The sequence below is a fragment of the Pecten maximus genome, chromosome 3 (genome assembly GCF_902652985.1).
Source record: "Pecten maximus chromosome 3, xPecMax1.1, whole genome shotgun sequence".
NCBI classification, from domain to species: domain Eukaryota; kingdom Metazoa; phylum Mollusca; class Bivalvia; order Pectinida; family Pectinidae; genus Pecten; species Pecten maximus.
The window spans coordinates 7120473-7147641 of NC_047017.1; the positions used below are offsets into that span (position 1 = coordinate 7120473).

Genomic DNA, 27169 nt, shown 5'->3' on the forward strand with positions numbered 1-27169 from the left:
TAAGACAAGGGGAAAATTTGTCCCCATTTTTATTTTCAATCTTTTTAAATGATCTAGAAAATTTCTTAATATCACATGACTGTAGAGGTTTATCTAATTTGGCGGGAAAACTAGAGACAGAGCTACAAGTTTATCTCAAGTTGTATATAATGTTGTATGCCGATGATACCATTCTACTTGCAGAGTCAGTAGAAGATTTACAAACACAACTTAACGTATTTCATTCCTACTCAAAATTGTGGCATCTTAAAGTTAACATTGACAAGACTAAGATAATGGTTTTTGGGAGAGGAACGGTGTCACGAAATATACAGTTCACCTATGATGGCAATAATTTAGAAATTGTGAAAAATTTTAAATATCTCGGGGTTTGTTTCACTAGAAATGGTTTTACACATTTGAATATCAAACAATTATATGAAAAAGGCCTTAGGGCCATGTATGGCGCTATTTCAAAATGCAGAAATCATAATCTGTCCATCGATTGTAAAATGGATATTTTTGATAAAGCAATCAAACCGATTATACTATATGGCTGTGAGGTTTGGGGGTTTTGTGACACCAAGCTCTTAGAACGTCTACATTTGAAATTCTGTAAACATATCCTTAGATTAAAAACATCTACACCAAACTTTATGATATATGGAGAATTGGGAAGGTTTCCATTAAGTATAAATATAAAAGTTCGTATGATTGGATTTTGGGCCAAAATGATGGTCTCAACTCATAATAAATTGAGCAACAAATTTTTCCAAATTTTAAGACATTATAATGCTCAATGGTCTAACTATATTAAAAATATTTTTGAAGAATGTAATTTATTAGATGTTTTTGAAAACCATGAATTTACTAGTATACGCTGCTTAAAAAATACTGTTTTTCATACCCTAAGAAATTTGTTCATATGTAATTGGAAAAATGACGTTTTCAATTCTCCGAAAGGGACCAATTACAGAATTTATAAACATGATTTAAGTTTAGAAAAATATCTACTTGACCTCCCTCCTAAGCTAGCTAATTCCTATTGTAAATTTCGAACTTGTAACATTAAATTACCAATCGAATACGGAAGATGGAATAACATCCCAAGAGAAAATAGAATCTGTAGTCTGTGTAACCTGAATGAAATAGGAGACGAATTCCATTATCTATTTAATTGCAGCGATCATCAAATAGCATTAAACAGAAAAAAATATATATCTAGATACTATTATGAAAGACCAAGTACATTCAAATTTAATACACTTTTTAATTTTGTAGTAGACGATGAATTGAAATCACTTGTGAAATTAATTAAAGAAATAAGTATACGACTCAACAATATTTAAGATAATCTCTTGCTTAACAAATGTATCGATGTATTATATCATATGTCCTGTACAAATTTTGTATGTATATAATTCTCTACACTTTATATGTTTATGAGAATAAAATATTGTCATTGTCTTTCTGGCGGGACTGGTTCCGTCGTTGCTATACGCCAACTTAATCTTCTCAGCAGTCTTTAGCCATGTTGATAGGGTACTGGCGGGGATGCCAAACTGTCTCGCTATGTCTGACTTGGAACGGTCACCTTTCTCTACAGCATTAATGGCTTTGTATTTGGTCTCGATCGACTTGGTCTCCATCTTCCTTTTCAGGCCGGTCTTCATCCTTTCAACTGATCCAAGTATCCTCCCGATTGAACCGGGTCCTTCGTTGGATTGCTCAGTTGCTTTCGACATTCCGAAACAGGTATAATTCCACCGGTAACGGTACCTGTTTTAAACATCATTGTGACACTTGACATCTCCTCAAATTAAGCAACTCATCGGTAATTAATTTCTAACTCTTTTGATTTGTTAGGTATAATTTAAAACATGTACGCTCTTGTAAAAACATATACCGCGTTACCCAGCCAAGTTTGTTATTTCAGCTATGGCGGAAACGTTCCGCCTGATCGCGCATGAAAACCCAAACAATTTAAAAGTGTCGCGAGCTTATTTAGGCTAATTATCGTACGACTTTAATCATCAGAGTGCGTATGTAAGTGCCGTTTGTCAACATCAATAATAGAGAAGTTTTACGGTAACAATAGTCAGGTATGTTAAATGTTAACTTCTAATCCGGTACATTTTAAATGGGTTTTATGATATCGAGACCAACATTTTATTTCGAGATAAGAGTTTTTCAATTATCCGAATTTTTATTACTAAGAACAAGAATGGATTTGGCCGCGATTGGGTGAATACTTCGAGTTAAATGGAGTCTTCGATTTATCTGAGTTCAAGTAAACGAAGTTTTACTGTACTTCTGTTAGGTACCTTTGTTCGAAATCCTTAAATAACAACGCATGCAGGTTATTCTTTTGTCGTGTGAAAATGATTTAAACAAAAAGTGAGAAAATGGACCCAAAGCGGTATGCTAGCGGACAATGCATAGATTGTGGAATGAAAGAATGGTATCTATTTTAGAGGGAATTTGCAACATGCAATTTGATAAGTCGACAACTCTGTAAACAATATAATTTTAATTGTCGACCAACTCGACTTCCCGTTTTTAAACAGCTCTTAGATGCAAAATGTAGATAGCCTACTTCAATTCAAAAGTCGATGCATCCTCCGATCATCGAGTGGTTACACCTTGTTGATTAAGTATGAGTAGGGGCATTTTTTTTCTACAGTATCAATACTAACCAGATACAAACGTCTGGGTACAGACCTAATCCTGACAGAGATATAAGATGGACATGCTATTGTACACTCATGCATTAAAACATACATGTACATGTTTACGGAAAGGACCTGTATAGGCTTAGCCTGTTGTCCAATCCACTTTATATCTAAAATCTATCTCTATTAGGAAATATTGTATGTAAATTAATTCAAATGCCTGATTGAATAAAATATTTTGAAATGAAATACATGTACATGTAGCACATGCCTTTGGTCAATACTTATAATCAAACCAAACATGAATCAAGGGATGTAACTCTTGCTATTCCCGCACATCTTTATCAACTGACATGACTATGTATAATAGGCATGGCATATGTATGAAGACAGATGTGACAAACCAACGTGTTATCAACGATTACCCTACGCAACAGCTGTCCAAACAAGCAAGTGATGGACCGCAATATACAAATGTATAGAAGGGTTAGATCGAAACAACGTTACGTAAAAAAAAAAAAAAATAGTAAAATAATAGTAAAAAAAACCAAAACAAAACAAAACAAAAAAAACCCAGTATGCTGCATGGCATCACGAAACAGTTTATATAACGTTCTGTATTATGTATCGACAAAAACATTAAAACAATATCACAGTGTCATGACAAAATAATTACGTCATCACAGAACGCCAAAATATGACGTCATCCAAAGAATGAGTATAGAACATCTGTATCATTGTGTTAATTATGCGTAGACAAATTAACAATGTCAAGGGGTACCGGTATCTCACAGTTATTATTTATATATTTATCGCAGTATATTGAGGGGCCCGCGATGGCCGAGGTGTTAAGGTGTCCCGACACTTTATCACTAGCCCTCCAACTCTTGGTCGCAAGTTCGAAACCCACACGGGGCACACATTAGACAGTTGCCGTAGGTCGTTGGTTTTACTCCCAGTACTCAAGCTTTCCTCCTCCTCCGAAACCTGGCACATCCTTATATAATACTGGCTGTTAATAGGACGTTAATCTAAATAAACAATGTATATTGTATCTAGCTGGGGCATGGAAACAGGAACAGCGGGTAGATTATGACGCAATGAAAGACAAAAACAGGGCAGACATCGAAGTCAAGGAGGATTGAAAAAGAGATAACTCCATGGATTCTTGAAACAATATCAACTTTATCAGGTGCTCCTAGAAGACAGGCATCTTATCTATAATTTATATGTTGTTCTTACTGTATCATCAAAAACATAACCATAATGTTATAACGCCCGTTTCTGGTAGACATTATTAGTTCGAAAAAGCAAATGTCTTGAAAATACTCTGCATTAATGAATGAACTGTGACATGCGCACTTCGACGGTAAAAATGCGTTTTAATCATGTATTACATTGCATCAATATGAAATAATGATGGGTGATGTTGCAAGATTATGGGTGAGAATGTCTCAATTTCGAGATTTATGTCAAAATAGTCCAAAGGAAAAAATATAACTATAATCTCCTGGTGTGGTATCCCATAATAAAGTAAGTTCTCCCTGAAAAAAAATCTCAACCAAATATTTGCATGTTGTAACGAAGAACTCCAATGATATCGACGGACATTTTCTTTCGATAATGAAATTGCTGCAAGCTAATGAAATTGTGACGGTAATCAGCTCTCTTCTCTTCAACTATAAAGAACTTCGATTTCAATCCCTTTAATGGAAATGTCCATCTGACGAGAGCTCAGAAAGGTACATGTAGTATATGTACAAAATTTTATAGTGTATAGCTGACACAGTTATCTCCCTTAGACTGAAGCGCTAACCATTTTGCACTTCCACATTATTACCAAATTCTTAAAACTTATCGTATGTCTATATTGATTTGCTCAGTCACTTGTCAGTTCCTTTTTGCCATTGAACATGTGATACGACTGTTGCACCACTGAAGTAACCGTCAATTCGTGTCCATTTCATCGAACTGCTTTATACTTCCTTTCTCCGTTTTTATGGGCGAAGTTAAACAGAACTTGCCAATCTTGTGGTATCCTGGAGCCAGACACGTTTGTCATCCAAATTATTCAAATATCGCTTTAAGATGATTCAATAATTGCCGTCATTACGTACAAACATCAACGGAAGCATTTTTGTGTACGTCAGCCGTTTTGGCAAGAATTTTACATTTGGGAATACACCGTATTGGGAAGGTTGGAATTGTAATGCGCGAGTGCTTGGATTATTTCTCTATTGGGAAAACTATCCAGTCATCATGATTTTGTTATATCGTAAGATATTATCAGAATTTGACGCCAATTATTGACAGTTTTAACAAGTAGAATAGCTAAAAGTTGTTATCGCAATGCCAGCACATCGGCAATCATCACGCCACAACGGCACAGCTGAGGCAACTAACGAAAACAGTAAAAGATAAATAAATAAATAAATAAATAAATGAAATTAAATAAAATCAAAATGAAAGTTTTTACGGAAAACATTATGAATATACAGAACAATGTTATCATGCAAATACAAATTATGTTAGCATGTGTACACGGTCTGTTATAAACAACATAACATACAACAGAAACAACTCCCTAAATCAAATCATACTACAGCATCAATAAGCGAGAAAAATACACCACAGTGGCGACAGAACGAGCCATGTAATACACTACGTCGGAACACCATAGTGGCAACCGGGCACAAACGAGCCACATATAACACTACGTCTGTACACCACAGTGGCAACACAAACGAGCCACATGTAACACTACGTCTGTAAAACACGGTGGCCACACAAACGAGCCACATGTAACACGACGTCTGTACACCACAGTGGCAACACAAACGAGCCACATGTAACACTACGTCTGTACACCACAGTGGCAACACAAACGAGCCACATGTAACACCACGTCTGTACTACACGGTGGTGACACAAACGAGCCACATGTAACATTACGTCTGTAAAACACGATGGCCACACAAAAGAGCCACATGTATATGCATGATGCATCTTTGGACAGCAATTTTTTTATACTGTTTACATGTATGTCTGTTTCAATCGGGCTCATTTGAAAATATTCATTTTGCTGGGAATGACTTAATGACTTTCGAGGATACATAATTTTGGCAGTATTCAATTTAAATTGTGTATGTATACTCCTGTGTGTTTGCTGCAGTACACTACGAAATTGCCAGTATCTACAAAATTATAGATTTTCATTGGGATTCTTGAGAAAAAATGCAAGGATGATAAGCCAAAGTGCCCCGCAAGATTAAGCGTAGTCTGTTTCATCAACACCTATTTCCCGACGTCTCAATGTTTGTTGATATGCCTAGTTGTTCCGGTGTTGCGCCTGAATCCGGACTTGACCTAGTTTTAGTAAGGTGAGCATCATCGACGAAGTGAGGCAGAAGACGGTCACCTTCCCCGAAACACGTGGTCTTATTCTCATTTTACTTTGTCAAGGGTCTCCAACAAATCAATTCTCCATTGTTCTATCAATATTAAGTTGGAATTGCGGGTTCTTTATTATATCGATATTTTCTATTGTTTCAGCTAAGATCGTAATGTATGAGTGTTAAGTCAAATATACGTTTTAATCAGTATAATTATCATCGAACCAAATCTGTGAAACTTAAGACGACGGGTATAGCCTGATTCGGCAGTGATTTCCATGGGTTGATTACATACGTTATTCAAACAAATCATATCGGTAACAGTACATTTAATTATGAACAATTTGCGATCATAATTCCTATAACTAACAGGAAAATCTAGTATGCTCTAGTTCTGATGGCTGTATTGCAATGTAGACCCTCTGATGACGTGTTAGGGGAGGGACAGACTATTCTCTAATTGCTCCCTTGGTTCATATCCGCACGTGATTTCAATTAAGCCTTAGAGACATTGTACGTACTGCCTCATCGCCATGTTCTTAGTTGTAATTTTGTGTGTGAAGACATATTTATAGAACTGATTGGTTTAACACTTCGAAGGTGCATTACTGAGGGAGACGCACAAGTTTCCAAGGGCTTTCAGCCACAGCGGCCAATCAACGTGTGAAGTCCCGTGAAATATCGCGAGAGTTCATTGCTGACGGATGAAAGGTGTGGACGGACAATAGTCATAACATCAGTACACATGTAACAAATACAGGCGGACTTAAACAACAAGAAGGAGGCCGGAACTAAACAAACGATAGCTGTTACAGAAATTGATTAATCTTTCAGTGTGTCTTTTATAGTTACAGTAGTTTTTCCTCATCAGTGTATTTGGTCGATCGCTGATTTACATCTTCGGAAAAAAGTGTATAATTAGTTTGGTAGGTCGCCAATATTGTCAGCAAACTGTTGCATAACAGATAGAAAGCACCTGTGTATCAAAGTTATCTATAAGTAATCTAGTGCATTTCTTCCGAAAATATGGTTTATTAATATAAGACCGGTGAATTTTGTACTAAAACAGGTACATTGTACTTTAATTGATCTACATTCTAACCAAAATATACATGTAATATAAATCGGCATTTTTTAGTATTTTTTTTTTAATTGATATGCTTACAAAATAATTAAAATATGTTCATCAAATATAAGGAAAGTGAAAACATACTGACAGTAATGAATTTATTTCGTATATTTACATCTTATTTGAATATTTCTTTTATAGATATATACTTTATTTATTTTCATTCTTTTTCCTGTCTGTATATAAAAAAAAAAAAAAAAAAAATTTAAATCAAGTTCCTTTCTGTGATTGATTTGCAAGTAATCTGACGCACATCACAAAGCCTTGCCGTGACGATGATCAACATAGCACCAAAATGATGTCATAGATACGCAATTGGATCACAATCATTATCCTCGCTGCGTTTGATTCCTTCGTAATGCAATGCGATGTATTTCCATGAAGCTCATCAAAATGACGAAACTATCTCATTATATGATTTTGATTGCATCTATAGGCTCATAGATGCAGTCCAGCTTAACACTGAGGCAATAGGAGACTGTGGTGCCAAGTGTAAATATTTACGAGTAAACAATGTCCTCATTTGTTTAATTTTAAGTTTCAATAAAAAAGCAGAATAATAATAAAATAAAGCAATTGACACGAATATATGTATGATTTGAAAATGATTAATAACTTACTCGTGTTTGATTTATATAGATTCAGAAAAAAGGAAGATTAAAAAAACCAAAAAAAACAAACAAACAAACAAACAAAAAACAAGTCTTTCATTCGTATCTTTCTACTTTGTGGCATCTCGATAAAAACATGTACATCAATCTACCTTGGTTACACCCTCTATAAGCAAAGACTGTATATCTAAATCTACCTTGGTTACACCCTCTTTAAGTAAAGACTGTATATCTAAATCTACCTTGGTAACGGCCTCTATAAGTCAAAATGTGTATATCTAAATCTTCCTTGGTTAAACCCTCTATAAGTAAAGACTTGTATATCTAAATCTACCTTGGTTACAACCTCTATAAGTAAAGATGTGTATATATAAATATACCTTGGTTACGACCTCTATAAGTAAAGACTTGTATATCGAAATCTACCTTGGTTACAACCTCTATAAGTAAAGATGTGTTAATCTAAATCTTCCTTGGTAACGGCCTCTATGAGTCAAAATGTGTATATCTAAATCTTCCTTGGTTAAACGCTCTATAAGTAAAGACTTGTATATCTAAATCTACCTTAGTTACAGCCTCTATAAGTAAAGACGTATATATTTAAATCTACATTGGTTTCACCCTCTATAAGTAAAGATGTGTGTACCTAAACCTACCTTGGTTACACCCTCTATAAGTAAAGATGTTTGTACCTAAACCTACCTTGGTTACACCCTACATGTATATAAGTACAGATTTGTATATCTAAATCTACCTTGGTTACTTTCTCTATAAGTAAAGATGTATAATTATATCTTAATCTACCTTGGTTACACCATCTATAAGTAAAGATATGTATATCTAAATCTACTTTGTTAACATCCCCTATAAGTAAAGACGTGTACATGTATATATAAATCTACCTTGGTTACGCCCTCTATAAGTAAAGATGTGTATATATAAATCTACCTTGGTAACATCCCCTATAAGTAAAGATGTGTGTACCTAAATCTACCTTGGTTTCACCCTCTATAAGTAAAGATGTGTGTACCTAAACCTACCTTAGTTACACCCTCTATAAGTAAATACTGTATATCTAAATCTACCTTGGTTATACCATCTATAAGTAAAGACTTGTATATCTAAATCTACCTTAGTTACACCCTCTATAAGTAAAGACTTGTATATCTAAATCTACCTTAGTTACACCCTCTATAAGTAAAGACTTGTATATCTAAACCTACCTTAGTTACACCCTCTATAAGTAAAGACTTGTATATCTAAATCTACCTTAGTTACACCCTCTATAAGTAAAGACTTGTATATCTAAATCTACCTTAGTTACACCCTCTATAAGTAAAGACTTGTATACCTAAACCTACCTTAGTTACACCCTCTATAAGTAAAGATGTGTATATCTAAATCTACCTTGGTTACGGCCTCTATAAGTAAAGACATGTATATCTAAATCTACCTTGGTTACAGCCTCTATAAGTAAAGACGTGTGTACCTAAACCTACCTTAGTTACACCCTCTATAAGTAAAGATGTGTATATATAAATCTACATTGGTTACACCCTACATGTATATAAGTACAGATTTGTATATCTAAATCTACCTTAGTTACGCCCTCTATAAGTAAAGACTTGTATATCTAAATCTACCTTGGTTACAGCCTCTATTAGTAAAGATATGTATATCTAAATCTACCTTGGTAACATCCCCTATAAGTAAAGACTTGTATATCTAAATCTACCTTAGTTACACCCTCTATAAGTAAAGACTTGTATATCTAAATCTACCTTAGTTACACCCTCTATAAGTAAAGACTTGTATATCTAAACCTTCCTTAGTTACACCCTCTATAAGTAAAGACTTGTATATCTAAATCTACCTTAGTTACACCCTCTATAAGTAAAGACTTGTATATCTAAATCTACCTTAGTTACACCCTCTATAAGTAAAGACTTGTATACCTAAACCTACCTTAGTTACACCCTCTATAAGTAAAGATGTGTATATCTAAATCTACCTTGGTTACGGCCTCTATAAGTAAAGACATGTATATCTAAATCTACCTTGGTTACAGCCTCTATAAGTAAAGACGTGTGTACCTAAACCTACCTTAGTTACACCCTCTATAAGTAAAGATGTGTATATATAAATCTACATTGGTTACACCGTACATGTATATAAGTACAGATTTGTATATCTAAATCTACCTTGGTTACGCCCTATATAAGTAAAGATGTTTATAACTAAATCTACCTTGGTTACAGCCTCTATAAGTAAAGATGTGTTAATCTAAATCTACCTTAGTAACATCCTCTATAATTAATGACTTGTATATCTAAATCTTCCTTGGTAACATCCTCTATAAGTAAAGACGTGTATATCTAAATCTACCTTGGTTTCACACTCTGTAATTAAAGACTTGTGTACCTAAATATACCTTGGTTTCACACTCTTTGACGTCACAAAGTGGCTGTAGAATCATTTGAGTAGTCCCAGTATTCCACACAGTGTGACCTGCTGCCAGAAACGTAATGACACCATAGAAATATGCCCGAAAATTAAGCTCAGACATTTTTCCATTATTCAGAATGATGACAGATTTCTGGTTCCTTTCTATGATTGTGTTTCAGAAAGCTGTTGTCGAGAGCTATAAACCGCCTGTTGCTAATAACTTAATGTAGCAGTTTTGACGTTTTCCCTGTGTTAAAGATTAACACAACATTTGCCGAACGCTTCAAGAAGAATAACGTGTCAGCCACTGAAAATCTGCTGTGTTTATGTATTGTTTAAGTTTTTTTTTAGGTCAAACACACTTTAAAAATAAATTGCTGAGTGTGGGTGAGTTAATCAGGGTTCCTAGTTAAGCGAAAAACCTTATATCTTCCGTCTTATCTTAAACGAAATTATATACATTCGATGGCGTATGGAAGAGGATTTTGGCAAAGACGTATTCGTTGTTAATTATTTCGAGAAAGTTTAATGTGCAGTTTACATGGCGAGATATGATAGATAGCATTATTTTCCAGGTTTGTCGATGCAGCTTTTCTATATATGCTATACACATTACGAAAACGTTTTAAACAGGGTAAGTACAGTATTCAACATAATACATATAGAAGCAGGAACCGCTGTAATTATTAAATTAGCAGTAGTTAATTAACTTTTAAATGATATTCCAGCACTTGGTAGGCATATGAATGTTCGGAACGGTATTGAACTTATTTGTCAGAAAATGTGGCGTTCTGTTACAGTTTATTTATTGACAACCTTGAACATAGCAAATTGTATATTAAATTACACTAAATGCATGTGTGTGGTTTGGTCCTGTGAGACTTTTTGTTATATATATTGTCACAGAGTTACACTATAATCCTATTGATAAATATGTATGCACCCGTGCTGTTGTTTCGGTGGGACGATACATTTTTAGACACCTCAGACACTTGCATATTGCCGAATGGGCCTGTATTGTGTAGTAGATACATTGTGCTGTGTATTAAAATGTGTGAGTCAAATGGTCACAGGTGTGATAGTTTTCTTGGTGAGCAGCATTCCTTTGTTTGGTCAGACAGAGCTTATGTTTTAAAGCGTGCAGACAGATTGGACACACACTCTGTTTTATATGACATATAAATGATCTATCAGATGTGTTTTTGACTGTTTTATATGACATGTAATAGTTATGTCAGACGTGTTTTTGACACTCCGTTTTATTTGACATGTAATAGGTCTGTCTTATACCGACCTGTATACAATGTACTTGTATATGTATCTGACTGTGTCCTTGTCCTATCTCCCTTTAATTTGGTTTGACCTATTTCGATGGCATGAGAAAAAAATATTGATGACAATGCTATTTGTTACAATCGATTCTAGTTAACAAAACAACAAGTAAAAATACAACTTTTCTTTGTTTTTACATTTAAAATTCAGTATTTCTTGGTCCATTGCAATTTAAAATAGATGTATCCATCATATCATCCCCCCCCCCCCCCCCCCAAGACTTTCTATAGATACAGTAAGCCAATTATTTGTACCAACATGTAGCTATAAAATACTTGTTTTAAGACATCAATATGATCCTAAGACAAAAAATGCATCACCGTGTCTACATTTCCCCCCAAATTAAACCATTGAAACACAACAGAAGACTTGTAGGCTAATGAATCTGATTTTAATGTTTATGTAAAATCATACAAATATCAAGTGAAACTGTAAGAATGGTGAAGTGAAATTTGACAAGAGGAGTTCTGAGTAAACCATTACTCTGTAAGATTGGTTATAGTCGTAAAACGAAATATCTGACGTAGCAAGCCAGGGATTGTCAAACGTCTTCCGATATTTGTTCACAAGGATGTTAACATCTTGTTTAGAAATCAGTGTGATTAACCAATTCAAATTCAGTACAAAACACAGAAATATCAGTCAGGATTAAATGTGTTTAAAATTCGAGCTAGAATTTAAATAAAAATGGTTAAAGTCTAACTCATCATATAAACAAGGACGTTTAAATCGTAATTGTTTAAAAGATAAATCAATAATATTTATATAAAGACTATTGGCATAATACGATGGGTAAATCTTATACTTAAAATAGTCAAAATGTACTAAAAACGTCTTAAACATACATTAGAACATTTAACATTTGAGATTAGATAGGGTGTGTGAGGGAAAGTTTAAAAAGATTATCACTGCCACTGAATTACCTGCAAAGCCCCTGAATAGAAAAAAAGAAGTCACGTGATGCTCTAGACAATTAAAAAACAACAGAAAGTACAAAAGGAGCAAATAAATCACTTAAAATCTTTACAAAAATGTGGCGAAAAGATTTGATAATATAAAAGGTTTTGAGTGTTATTTAGAAATAAAGCAAAACTTAATTCATAGATATTTTCAAGATTGCAAGATCACGTGACTGATTGGATTGTAAGACATTTTGTGAATAATGCAATAAGTAACAAACAATGTAAAATTCAATACACAGGGGTACTAGACTGGTGGTCCGGGGTCTCTATCCACCAGTGTTTCTTATCAAAATCAAACTAACAATATACTAGTACTTCTCTCTTGTCGGTAGTTAACAACAAAGGGCTGAGCAAATGGATTCGGCACACTAGGGTAAGATATAAAATTAACGAATTCAAATACATATACACCTCCTTCATTTTGAAAATGAGTTAATTCATATGCCCCTACACAATATAATTATATTATATACACTTTTGAACATTTTCTCAATTTCTTTCATCGCTTAATGATTATGATTGGGGTGTTTCTTATAAACACACAGTTTCAATCTTGAAATACTATTCACACAGCGTAAACTTCTATCCGACAATGAATTTTTACAATCTATTAACTAAATAATGACAAACTTGATTATCATAGTGTATATGTATGTTTAAATAGAATTATATCGCTATAGCTAAATATATGTATACCATGTATTTTGCATAAGATAGTCGTTGTGATTGTCAACATAAGATAATACATGTAGATACACATGTGCTAAGACAACAAACTCACATTTCCACAAAATTTGAAAGTTGATTCAGAATCACAAACATATTTTCAATATAATTGAAAAAAAAACAAACAAAAAAACAACATAACGTAGGATTCCTTATTACAAGTTGAACGAAACCATAGGACCTCGATATATATGGGGAATGCAGTAATGTGAAAATAGAAATACGAGTAGTTATATATATATCATATGGTAACGTATTTGGAAACAATTCAAATGTGTTTTCATTGATGTTACACTGTTTTCATTGCTCGTATTATTTTGATTTTACTGAAATTGTCAATTGTCTCGCTAAAATCAAAAGTTTTTGACACATAATCTCACAAGAAACACTAAATCCGTCGTGCCGTCTTCTGAATTTTCAAAATCGGAACTTGATAAGTATAGAAAAAATCACAGAGGGACTAACATGATGTGGGTGCTTGGTATATGACAATCTAACAAATTCTTTCTTCTCTCAAAATCACATTCAAATAATAAGGGTAAACTATGTTGTATATATATATATGATAAACTTCATTATAAATACAAAATAACCATAACAGTTTAATTGGATGTAATTAAACAATGGGTGTTTATAAACAATTATAAACAATGGGTATTAATAAACAATATGTTTACAACAATGGGTGTTTACAAACAATATGTGTTTACAACAAAGAGTGTTGTTAAAACAATCGGTCTTTATAACATTAGGCGTTTATAACAATTGGTATCAATAAACAATATGTGTTTACAACAATGGGTGTTTATAAACAATATGTGTTGATAAAACAATTAGTGTTTATAAACATTATGCGTTTATAACAATTGGTTGTCAATAAACAATATTTGTTTATAAAAAAGGGTGTTGATAAAACAATGGGTGTTTATGGATTTAACAACCAGTGGTTGAAATGAAACCGCCAAAAGAGTAGATACTTTATCTATCTAAAGATAAGATTATAATAAACTGGCCATTGAAGGTGAACTTCTACAACCCATGCATAGATAAATTTCAGTATAGATGTGATATTAATGTAACTGTGTTTCACAGTTGTCACTAACTATAGAATCATTCACGCATTACCCTTTGTTCTGGAATTCCTCACACGAAAACAAACGTGTGGGCATCGGTCTTGGCTGAATCTCCCGCGATATATGTCATACTGACGTTAATGTTGTGCCAGCTACTTAGACAGCGTATATCTAACTCTACTATAACTAACGGGTAGCATTCCCTTTTCGTACATTTAAGGCTTTTGTTAACGTTACAAATCCACATGTAGATTCGATACCAGCTTAGTTGAAGAGAAGTAGACGCTGAAATTTAAATTTGACATGTTCTGCGATATTATATATAAAAAAAATCACCTATTTAATCTAACATACTCATTTACCAGTTCTCTAAACACGCTGCATGTTTTCTGACGTAACATATTTTAAATGGCTTTGTGCTTCATGACATTATAACTCGTTCCAGGATAAACTTCTTAAAATCCCATTATTTCGGTAATCACGTAAGCATGTTTTAATTATAAATTGTTTCATCTGTTAATTTGCGCATTTGTATAAATATACATTTGTACTGGTTAAATCTTAAGTAAAATAGTAAATCTCCGACAAAAAGGATAATACGATTGATTTAAAACAAGAATATGTTGTAACAATTTAAACAATACCGCAATATAGATATTACACTATCAATTCTCTTCAATTTTTTTAGATTCTAAATCTTGAGAGTCAATTTTTGGGACAAGAAGTGTAGCCTGGTAGCATGTTTAAGGATGTATAATTCGTAATCTTACTTAAAGAAGCATTGATGGTATCTGATCTACATATCTGAGATATAATTCAACACAATAAGGTTTTTTTTCTGTCCGTGAACAAAAATGTTCCATACCAGGTTGCATGTACATTAAACATACTATCTTTATATATCACAATATGTACGTGTTTGGGTAACCATATACCTTTTGACAAAACGTTCTTGTATTTCAAGCATGTGCGTCTAACATACTCTGGTATAAAAATCGTAGGTACAGTTTGAGAAAATATCATTCTCCCATGAATACTCCAAGTGTGTAGCTTGTGAATGAGTGACTATTTCGTCAGTTGAAGGACAGTTCATATGAAGGAAATGTTTATCATCGTATCCTTTGCAGCAAAACACACCATATATGTTAGAAGACTACTAACATTCGATTGCTATTGTCAATATCACGTGACCCGTATCGAACCATGTGAGATAGCGGCTCAATGCAAACAGATCAGTCTCATAATTTGCAATGTACCGCGTCATAAAATAATGTCATATTATGACGTCATATGCAATTGGTGACGCAACAGATGACGTATCACAGGTATCACATCCGATCCTGAGGCAAAGAGTTAATAAATGAAGATCACAATTGTAACTATGGAGATCACCATGGTAACTATGTCAGCGGGTACTTTGTACACATTAGCTTGACGAATTCTGAAATAAAAAAAACAACATTAGTTCATTAAATCAGATTTATACAATTTATGAGTTCTAGGATGTAATGCACCTCTGAAATGCGTCAACTAGTTGATAGCTGTCTTAATAAGTTACGTTGTGTATATAAAGATTTAAATAAATTTTATAATACGTATACTGACCTGTTACATAGATGTGTTCACGTACTTTTTATACGTTAAACACCCTGGGGAATAAGTGCACATATGAATGTGTTACAATATGTCAAAAATTGATTGATATATACATTTTATAATACACGTGTGGCTTGATTATTTCGTTCTGATGAAATACTTAGGAGTTTTGAAACTAACTGTTTTAGCATTAAGCCAGATAACGTTCGTTCTAATAACAAATCAATTAGTAAAGACAAAATGACGTCTTCTTACGGTTGTTTCAAAACGGCTCTTGATCATTTTAACGATATGTTTGAAAGATCAATTGAAACACTATAGTTATTACACGCTGATGAAAACATACATGTATTTGGTTGGTGGATTAGTCACAGAATCTTACAATGAAAACATAATTATTTGTATACAATGTATTTAGAAAATATCAAATTACCATATAAAAGATTAGGGGGTTTGATATACATTTCCATCTCACGTAAGTTCTTATTAATAAAACTTCACATTTATCTTTTGTGATGTGTACGATTAGCACTAAATCTGAGTACACAGCTGCGAGATGCACGTGTGAATCATTACCGCGCGTGCTACTGGGCCACAACATCCGCTGCAGACCCAGAATTGTTTTCGTGAATAACAACCTTCACAGATACCTACATATCTCCATCCTCACAAGTGATATATCTAGGAGCTACAGTCTGTATATTGTTAACACAGAATATAACCTCTATTGAACCTTTACTTTATAAATATATTTGAAGATTGTTAACATATATATTTATTTAGTTGTGGTATAACATAAATATATCAAAGTATGCTGATTATTTGTTTATCTATAATGGACATTGACCTTTGAACAAAATGCGAAAGTACGGCTAAGGTTATTGAACCACCCTCGTTGATGCTGATGATGAAATTCCTTCTTTGATATACGTTTATATGTATATTTGGCATATACTAAAGAGCATGTACCTTCATAGTTCATTCTTCCATCGAAATCAACATCTACTTCTCGAATCATTTCCTCCACTTCTTCTTGTGTAAGTTTCTCCCCGAGGTTCATCATACAAAGTCGCAGTTCCTCAGCATCAATGTAACCATTCCCGTCTCTGTCAAACATTTTAAAAGCCTCACGTAGCGCCCTCTCGTGGTCTTCGTCATCGATATCGCGACTCATGACAACATCCAGAAAACTTTCAAAGTCAACGGAGCCGGTATCTGCAAACATAAATAAACCAGCTGATTGATATAATTCTGAGATATTACAAAGAGATTATATAAACACAATAGGATAAATGAGTAGATTACATAAAGAAGATGAAATGAACAGCTTGAATACTTTTGTCCATATTGTGACAGGACACAAACTAATTTCAATGATATTTTCTAATACTTCCATACAACGTCACACTCTAAGCTACACATAACATATGCGCGGCTGACTACTACAGTCAGAAATGGTAGCATGCATATTTTGAGTACGTGACATTAACCGAGCTTGACGTAGATTAATATTCGGATCTCGTTCGTTAAGCAAACCCATGTTAAAATTTATTTACATTATTCCCATTGTTTTATCGATATTTAGAAGGGACTTTGCTTTTAAAACAATCAAGAATTTGTTGCATATTCACAAAGACACAAATGTCTGGACCAGTTTGTATACGTTTACTTACGTGCCCAGTTTATATACGTTTACTTACGTGCCCAGTTTGTATACGTCTACTTACGTGCCCAGTTTATATACGTTTACTTACGTGCCCAGTTTGTATACGTTTACTTACGTGCCCAGTTTGGAAAATGTACATGTACGTGCCCAGTTTGTACGAGTTTACTGTATGTGCCCAGTTTGGAAAAGGTACCTGTACGTGCCCTGTTTGTGTAAGTTCACGTACGTGCACAGTTTGTAAATATTTTAACTGTATGTGCCAACTGTGTATAAATTAACTGTACATGCCCAGTTTGTAAAAGTTAACTGTACATGCCCATTTTGTTTAAGTTAAATGTACGTGCCCAGTTTGTACTGTATAAGTTAAATGTACGTGTCCAGAGTGAGTAACATAACTGTACGTGCTCTGTATGGATGAGTTTATTGTACGTGCATAATTTCTATAAGTAAACTGTACGTGCACAGAGTAAGTTAACTGTGCGTGGCCAGTGTGTATAAGTTAAATGTACGTGCACAGAGTGTATAAGTTTACTGTATGTGCCTAATTTCTTTAAGTAAACCGTACGCGACAAGTTTGTATAAGTTTACTGTACGTGTCCAGTTTCTATGCGTTAACTGTGTTCAAGGATCAATATGAATCTATCGACCACAAATGAAATGCTGTTAAGACCTTTTTAGGAAGAATATTTTTCAATATAATATTCCATTATCTTTAATGGAGAAACATAACGATTGGCACCTTTTGCATATGTCTTGTGTAAAAACAGAACTGTATAATTGTTATTTTTCATAGATTTGATATTTGTAGTGGTCTGAGTCAATCCTAGTTAACGGCTATTTAATTCCACGCATTTTTACTTGTTAACATTTGTTACTAAATACGTCAATTGATTTATTTGTAATGATGCATATTCGGCGGGGTTGAATTTTCGCGCAATAATTGATTGCCGTAGGTATAGTTGAGTTGAATCCCCGCAAATATTACCAACTACACAAGTACATGGGCAGTCTATTTCTTAACCCAAAGTTACCTAAGTAGCGTCATCCACAGGCAGAATGTAAAGGGGGATTCTTCATAGCTTACTTATCTACCTACAGGCATTTATTTTCGTGCTATCATTAATTACCGTAGATATAGCGAAATTATAAACCCCACGAATATGGCCAACCATGCAGTACGTAAGGTGGTCAATTTTTTTAAGTGTTACCTAACTAGTGTTATCCAAAGAGAGAATGTAAGGAGGGATTCGTCATAGCTTACTTATCTACTAACAGGCATTTAATTGACATCGAGCAGACATGAATATTATATAAATATTTTCCATCTGGTTTTAAAGAAAAAATGGGTTTTACCAACACCTAAACATTGTTCGTGGCACACAATCTTACAGGGGCTCTCTGATAACAATTATCAAAATTCAAAACAGAGCCAACTCGTGAACATATCTCTTTATTGAGGATTTTACAGCTGTTTTAATTAAATCAAGTTTTAAATGCGATAATATAATATGACTTCCTACTTTTAAATTAAGTTAATTATAATGATTGTAACTTTTCTATGTTGAATTAGACATATCTAAAGGTACTTGATACTTGGTGGGATTGGTATGCATGTCCTTTTCGATCAATTCCACGAAAACTACTTGAGATATATGTTTGTTTGTGTTTGGTTTTGTTCACAATTACATGTATTTAACGTCCTATCAACATCTAAGGTCTTTTAAGGTCGGTATTCTTTTTGTGGTTGTCTCCTCGCGAAAGTGCGGAACTCATGCTGATTTTTAAGTGATACTTCGGTGAAGAATACTGCCAAAGCAGGACACCCCACCCGGTCACACTATACAAACGGGCGAACCAGTCGTCACACCCCTTTAAGGTTGAGCGCTAAGCAGGGAAAGCAACTGGCGAACACCCAATTAAAGGCAAAGAGTAAGGCAGTGTCAAGGGAGACATCAGGATTATTTTTAGAAAGATGATAAGATACGATTTCGAATTTAGTCGCCTCTAACGGTCATGCAATGGGGGCAGCAGGTACAAATCCTACTTAAGTAATCGTACTATGCTAATTAGCGAAGAGGTAGATACATGTAAGACACAAAGCACTCAAATCATACCTAAACTCTTCGTAACAAATTAAGCCTTGCCTGCTTGAAACTGGCACGCGTATTATGTGCAATCTATTTTGATACTTGTTATTTCATAAAGTAAAAAGCATCCGTTCTAATTTTAGAAATCGCATGCCTGAAACGGGCGACAGACTGATAAACAGTTAGCTGGTATTAAGGTGGCTCGATCGATGGTGTTGTGTAGAGTGTGCCGGTAAGACAACACTCCAGAATCCAGCCATATTTTACAGATATTTGAATCCTCCTAATTATTATTTGATATTAAACATACTTTAAGATCTTTCCATGATAAATTTTACATTAAAACTAGCGCCAAAAGTCTGCAAATTCCCCCTCGAACTGTTGAAGAATAGCAACGCACAAGAACGGGTCTTAGGAAAAAATAACAGCGAAACTCGAGCTGCTGTCATAGACGTTAGAATGGATATAGACACATCTCCTATCTAGGGACGCCATCGCATTATTACGTGTTATTATTAGAGGTAAATAGTTTGATAGGTACCTATACGATTATAAGATCAAGAGGGGTTTTCTACAAAGAACAGAACGCCCATTACAAACATTTTGACGTTTTGAATGAGAACTTGTGTGTTTTGATTGCTCGACTATCTACAATGGAGATGACACATGCCAAGAGATATGATTTCATTGTGGATAAAAATACATGTACGTATATACCATGTTTTATGGCATTTGCAATGATACCATTCAATTTTACAAAGTAGTGTGCAGTCAACTTCGTTTGGTAAGCATGGTTAACTTGTAAATCGATACTAATATATGTCAGTCTGCCTTTAAATGTAAGAGCATAAGTGTATCTTGAAATCTCAAACTGGTTTGTCTTTGTTATATGAGGCATACTGCTTTTCAAAATTGCAGATTCAGTGGCAATTCCTTTTTAACTGGTATCATATAACTTTTTGTTTGTTTGTTTGTTTTTTGTTGTTTTTGTTTGTTTTTGTTTTCAGTTTGTTTTGGGTATTACTTTTTTGTTTTAATATAGCTTAAGTTGCAAAACACAGGTGTTTGTTTTGACCGAACGCCGAAGCTACGATTGCCTTGGATTAAGACCAAGCTTGTTCAGATTCTGAATTGCTATTTTCTGGCTGAAGTTTCAATTGAAATAAATTTGAAATAAATGGTTGTTAGGACCTGATAGCCCTTGACATGTAATGATAATGTCATTTCAGTGTGACAACACTTTATTTGAATTATTAAAAAAAACTAAGTTGTGGCATCATCGGCCGAGGAGCATATATGTTTAAAGTACTTAATATAAAAAAAATGAATAAAAAACGAAAAAAACATCTTAAGCTATCAAACACGTAAATAACGTGATGTAACAAATACAGTCTAATGACATACATCTTTATATAGATAATGCCATCTATTAAGTCCAATCACATACACTGTTACATAGATAAGATTATTGAGTCAGTCCAATCAGAACCATCATTGCATATATAAGGTAATGATATCAGCCCAATCAGAAACTTCGTTATAGATAAGATGTCAATAACCTTGTCCAATAAGATAAACTGTTACACCAATAAGGCTATCAATGCAGCACAATAAGGTATGTAGTTGCTAACCTTCTGAGTCGATCTCGTCAATCATTTCCTGCATCTCAATCTCGGTTGGATTGTGTCCCAGTGCCCGCAGTACCGCCCCTAGCTTCTGAGTAGAGATGATTCCATCGTGGTCCTTGTCATACATATTAAAAGCCTCTTTGTATTCTGTAAAAAACAAAAAATATTATTTATATCAAAGGAACTTTATACACATGTACTGTATAATTGTTAAATTTCGCGGTGCTAATATTTCGCGGTTGTGTCAGTCGGACCTAGTTTGCTGGTATTAAATTTCGCGCAAATATTTCCTTGTAAACATGTTATACGTCTACGTTTATATATCAACGATTGCTTAGTATTCATTTTCGCGATAATATACGGCGAAATTAGGTCATTGGCGAATATTACTGACTATACAATAAATGTATAAACAGCCATCGCGTCAAAATCTATTTTTTTCCGGGATATATTCCGAGCCACACTATTCTTCCTTCAATATAGCTGCATTTTTCTGACTTCACTTTGGGATATTCATGAAAAGCATACCATGAATACCTCCAAATAGGATATATTTCGGTATCGTTCTGTTTGGGGTAGAGGTTTAATTAATTCCGCACCGGGTTATAAAATATAGAGCCTTCAACAATGGATACTGTATGATGATATTCTGTAAATCATTGAATTTTCGCGAGATATTGTTGCGTTCAATAGCGATAAATAACTGAATCGCGCTTTAATAAATTTGTGGTAACATATTCAAAGGGCAATCACATTCAACATTTAATATTATATTTATTCTTAGTCTGGAGTACCATAAATATCGAATAAGAAACATGATCATTAACGTAACGAATGACATATTTCGAAGTCAATCGAATCTTTACTTAGAGGATACAGTATATTGGTGATTTTGGAAAGCAATCATCAATCTTTATTTCATAGTATAATAGTGAAATGTACAAGACGATATTCAAACCAGATTTACATAAGGAACTCAATAATGAATCTACGGAAGAATAATTATATATAAGACAGAAAATACTGACAGAAAAACCCATATACCTTTTAGTACAATTCATTACAATGCAGGGAGCCCCGAAAAAAATAGCTTAACTACTCTTGGAGGAACATTCAGATTTCTCGTCCACGTTTTGTATCAAGAACATAATTTTAAGGACATATGTACATAATATTGACAAACGACACCCATTTTCGATTTCGGTAGTGTCGATGATAATATAGAATAATATTTTCATAATGCCAGTAGGCCATACGAGCTACATATGTCGGGGTAGTTATACACGTATAGCTTCTATCCCAGCTTTACTTGTACAGATTCTTGAAAACACGTAACGTGCTTGCCAAGGTTTTATGATATTACTATTACTAACGTCATTCGCTCGTTATCGTATTTGACAAAAACACATAAAAATGAAGTGCGATATTACATAACACTCTCCGGTTACCCTACAACAACTAGGTAGATTATCATTAGACCCCGTGCGAGTTTCTGATTTATCTTGATATTTGGCAGGAGATGTAGTCTTTTAAACACTTTATTGTTGATATAGAGGACCTAAACTTATTCACTTAACACTAGATATTATGTAATGAACTGATTCGGTCTGGTCTAGCAGCTTCTAGAAACATATTTACATGAAGGAAACTTACCCGACAATGTATAGAAACATATTTACAAAGATAACCATACTAAATGATGTACACAGAAACATTTCCACATAGAACACTAACTGAATCATGTATTTTTACATAGAAACACATTTGCATAGGGAACCATACTAAATGATGTATTCTTACATAAAATCACATTATTCATATTTACATAAAAACAATTTTCAAAGGAAACCATACCGAATGAAACCTTACTTAATGATATATATTTTTATAAAGAAGCACATTTGCACAGGCCATAATAAAGAACAAATGTATTTTTACATAAAATCACATTTTCACAGAGAAAACATAATAAAATTTATATTTCACATTGAATTCTGTATACCTGGTATTTTTCGCCCTTGAGCACCACAAAAGATATTCGCCCCGTTTTAATTTCGCCCTAAACTACTTTTTAAGAAATGTCTTTTCCTCGTTTACAATCGGAAAATTTCGTTCGGAATTCTCGAAGCAATTGCACTCGAAACACTCGGGATTTATCGAATTCCCCAATTTTCTTTTCTTTGCATATCCCGCTGAGGTGTGAAATGTAATCAGGTGTAAAGTAAACAACGTTTACCTGTGTTCTTATTAACTTTTAGCCTATATAGTATCAAGTATGTATGGTCGATTTTATGCAAACACGATGAGTTGTAAGTTCACCGTGCCGTGACTAATTACTGACCAGTGTTTTCTCTTGTTCATTTGTCATCATGGAAGCCACAAGCGACGGCGAACTCATAAAATCAGTATTCATAATGGCAAGAATTTTATGCTTTTTTGTGTGCATCATTTTAAGAAATGACTGGATTTTTAAAGTTACTTAGCATTTATATTTTTCTTTAAATCAAATATACTGAACCTAGTACGCTGTCTTGGCCCATTACATATTTTCAATTGAACTCAACGTGATATTGCATATTTACTAGGTCTAGATTTTGATCTAGATTTAATTTCACATGCATAGATAAGACTAAAACAATAAATTATTTTATAATTTTAGTGTAAATATATTACACGTGTTGCTTGTAATTGCATAGAATAAAACACACTTGAAAAGTACGAGGGTATGATTTGGATCCGACTACAATTAGCCTATGTAAACCCTGCAATTCAGCTTGAAATTTTCGCCGTCATCTTAAATTCGCACTCTCATCAAAGGGCGAAAATGGCGAAAATTAAACGGGGGCGAAAATTACCAGGTATACAGTATTTGATTGCGCCGGGAGTTCCATAACACCCGCCTATTGTTGTAGAAAATAAAATTACAATATAATATAATAAGGACCTATTATACATACATCGGTGTGCCTATCATAACAATTTGGAACATTATCTTGTCGATAATTTAGTTTAAAAAAATATCTATGCTTGAGTGAAAAGTAATGCAGCCCTATTACACATCGTCCTCGACCACCTTTCTAAGGAAGTATTTAACCTTCACATGGAGGTCACCTTTTGATGTTTTAATAATACATGTGTTTCATTTAAAATATGATTTAGTGAACACTGTATGTGGTCTCGAAGATATACATAGGACTCACTATAACAAAAGCATATTCTGAAACTTTATTTGTATTTACCTCACTCAGTTATTAAGAACAAAGAATCATAACAATACAAGGATTAAGTTTGGAGAACATCAAATGAAACAATGTAGTACAGTTTCCTGTTTGTAGATAGGTTTACCTCGATATAAACATATATTCTGTAATTATGCCATATCAAAAAAGCGAGTACTGACGTCAGTTGCAGCCTTGAAATGATTAAATGATGAAACGTAAAAGCTAAACAAATAAGAAACAAATTTGAAAAATGTACAATGTAATACAATTTAGTCGTATAGATCCCATGGAAACGTAAGTATTATGAAATAAGTCATCTAAGCATAGGTTAAATCAAAGTAATGCCACGTTCCCAAACAGAAAATCGCGGAAGTTGTCCGAAATCTTCCAGAAAGAAAAAAAACCCCAAAAAGTTAAGAGTATGCAGCATTTATGAAAACTTATTGAATAGTTTGATATATAGCTTGTCAAACTTTGGTATCAACAGGGAAAACGGAAATGAATTGTGTTGTTAAAAATATATCACACAAAAGGGCTATTTGATCATAAATTGTTACCTAATGTATCAATGTATATGCATGTTGTCATCAAATACGTTATGTCTTACAGTCATTTAAACTTTAACGTCTCAATCCTAGTGTAATGCCAATTATTTGTATTGATATGTCATGATATAAGGGCACTAAGGTTTGGCCAAAGAATGCAAAAAGCCCAAGTGTCCGACAAATGCGAATGGTCTTAAACGTCACGGTTGGCCAGGTTTGAATCAAAAGAGGACTTCACACATATATGCCCATATCCGAATAAAAACAAGTTATTAATCATCAATATTCCATTTATTACTAACACCTGAGTATATAGGCTTGGCATTAAGCCGAATTGATTTGTCGTCTAAAAACCACCAATCCCCGACTTTCGAACGACAGAAACATGTATGAGTGCGCTGATTTGTGAACAACTAAGACTCTCCTTGTCGCTTGTCGTGGGAAGGTTACATGGTACATGTCCCCGAGTTAATGAAAATACAACCAACCAATTGAAAAAAATAAACTTTTGAAACATCCCCTGTGTATTTCAAGCTAAGTCAAGGATACAATGTCTGGCAGCCACTGATTTGCCAGTATATTATGAAGTTACAAAATAGATATGTAGCCTGATAGGTAACTATCCATATCAAATGTTGATATAAATTTTGTAAGTCCGATTTTTTTTAAAGTTCATGTTATGATAATTAACAGGTAAACATTTCAGATTTTCGAGAAGTTTTACTGCGAAATTCACACATTTTCAAAATGGCTACTATGGAATTTGTATTTGATTTAGTGTCATTCGAGACCATAAACGTTTGTTATAAACCATAATTGCCATATTGAATTCTAGAATTTTAATGATTTACTCAAAACAGTTAACACTAAAGTCTATGGAACAACAATTGATTAGTTGTTCCCTATAAACCATGTACATTTTGCATATTCACTGTAAACCACATGTAATAAAACTAGCTAGATCTTCCTTACTGTGGTAGGTATCTGTGCTTTTTTCTGTATTAATGAATAATAGCATTTATATATTTGTGATCTCGACGTGTTGCAATTTGGTAACTCTGACGTAGTTGTATATTGACACAAGAGCACGAACACTAAACATGATTGTTTTGATAGTAGATTGGGTATTTGTGTAAATGATTGGATTGTTGTTCCCTACTGACATTTTGGCTACGACTACCACTGTGGTACCAGTTTCTGTACCTCTGTTCGTCAGTATGCTAGACAACGGGAACCGACTATTTGACACAGGAACATGTGTATTGTGTTGATTCCCAGTACTAACAAACACTGTACTTATATTTTGATGAGGCCTAGCAGCTTGTGGCGTATACCAGATGGCGGATATGAACATGGTCATTGTACATTAGCCTGACAGGTAGTAGGAGTATGGTGAAGTTGTAATCATACATAGAAAGATGACGTACTAATTCTGGGATATACAAGTAAGAAAAGCTGCGTACTTCTACAGGAATAACCAAGTAAAAACGTACATACTGGAGCAACCAGACACACATTCAGATAGAAAAAAGCAACTCTCTTTACGACGGAGACAGAATGGCAAACAGACGTGAAGCATTTTACAAAATGACATCAACGGTTTCGATTATACACAAAAATTTCAACATACATAATATATGTTCGTTTTTTTCTTTTTATGAATTGTAATACAGTTAAAATTAATATCCGTTTCATGTGACTTTGACAGAAGAAATATTGATATCGGAGCATATAAATATTCAAGCGCGCATTGATGATAATGCAAGTCAGCATAAACAGTTTCTATTGATCTGGAGTATTACAGCCTTTTTCAACGAGTATCATATATGCTGCAACTGTTTACTGTAACTCAACAACAGACATTCACAGACGACAATGCATGATAGGACATGATCTTTGGTATACGGGTTAATTATTCAGGTATCAGACAAATACAAGCATGGGATTTTCTATGATATTCTAACATCCAAAGAGTCTCAGACGTTTACACAAGAAATGCTGACGTCACAGGATAGCATGCATTTTGGTACTTCAACACTATTAATGTCTGACGTGTGCATATTGTATTTCCTCTAAACATACTCACAGCTAGACAGTACTAATTG

At 33.9% G+C, this 27169-nt stretch overlaps 1 protein-coding gene across 3 annotated transcripts in view; it reads right to left on the reverse strand.

Annotated features, from left to right (window-relative positions):
- Nucleotides 1-11934: 11934 nt before the first annotated feature.
- Nucleotides 11935-27169, reverse strand: part of LOC117324645 (neo-calmodulin-like) — a 50920-nt gene continuing 35685 nt past the window's right edge. For all 3 annotated transcript variants that reach the window (XM_033880571.1, XM_033880570.1, XM_033880573.1), the window contains 3 exons: nucleotides 21302-21445; nucleotides 16887-17132; nucleotides 11935-15762 (listed from right to left, as the gene is read on the reverse strand). In XM_033880571.1, coding sequence (XP_033736462.1) covers nucleotides 15722-15762; nucleotides 16887-17132; nucleotides 21302-21445 — 431 coding nt within the window. In that variant the 3' untranslated portion in view covers nucleotides 11935-15721. The remainder of the gene's footprint in view (nucleotides 15763-16886; nucleotides 17133-21301; nucleotides 21446-27169) is intronic.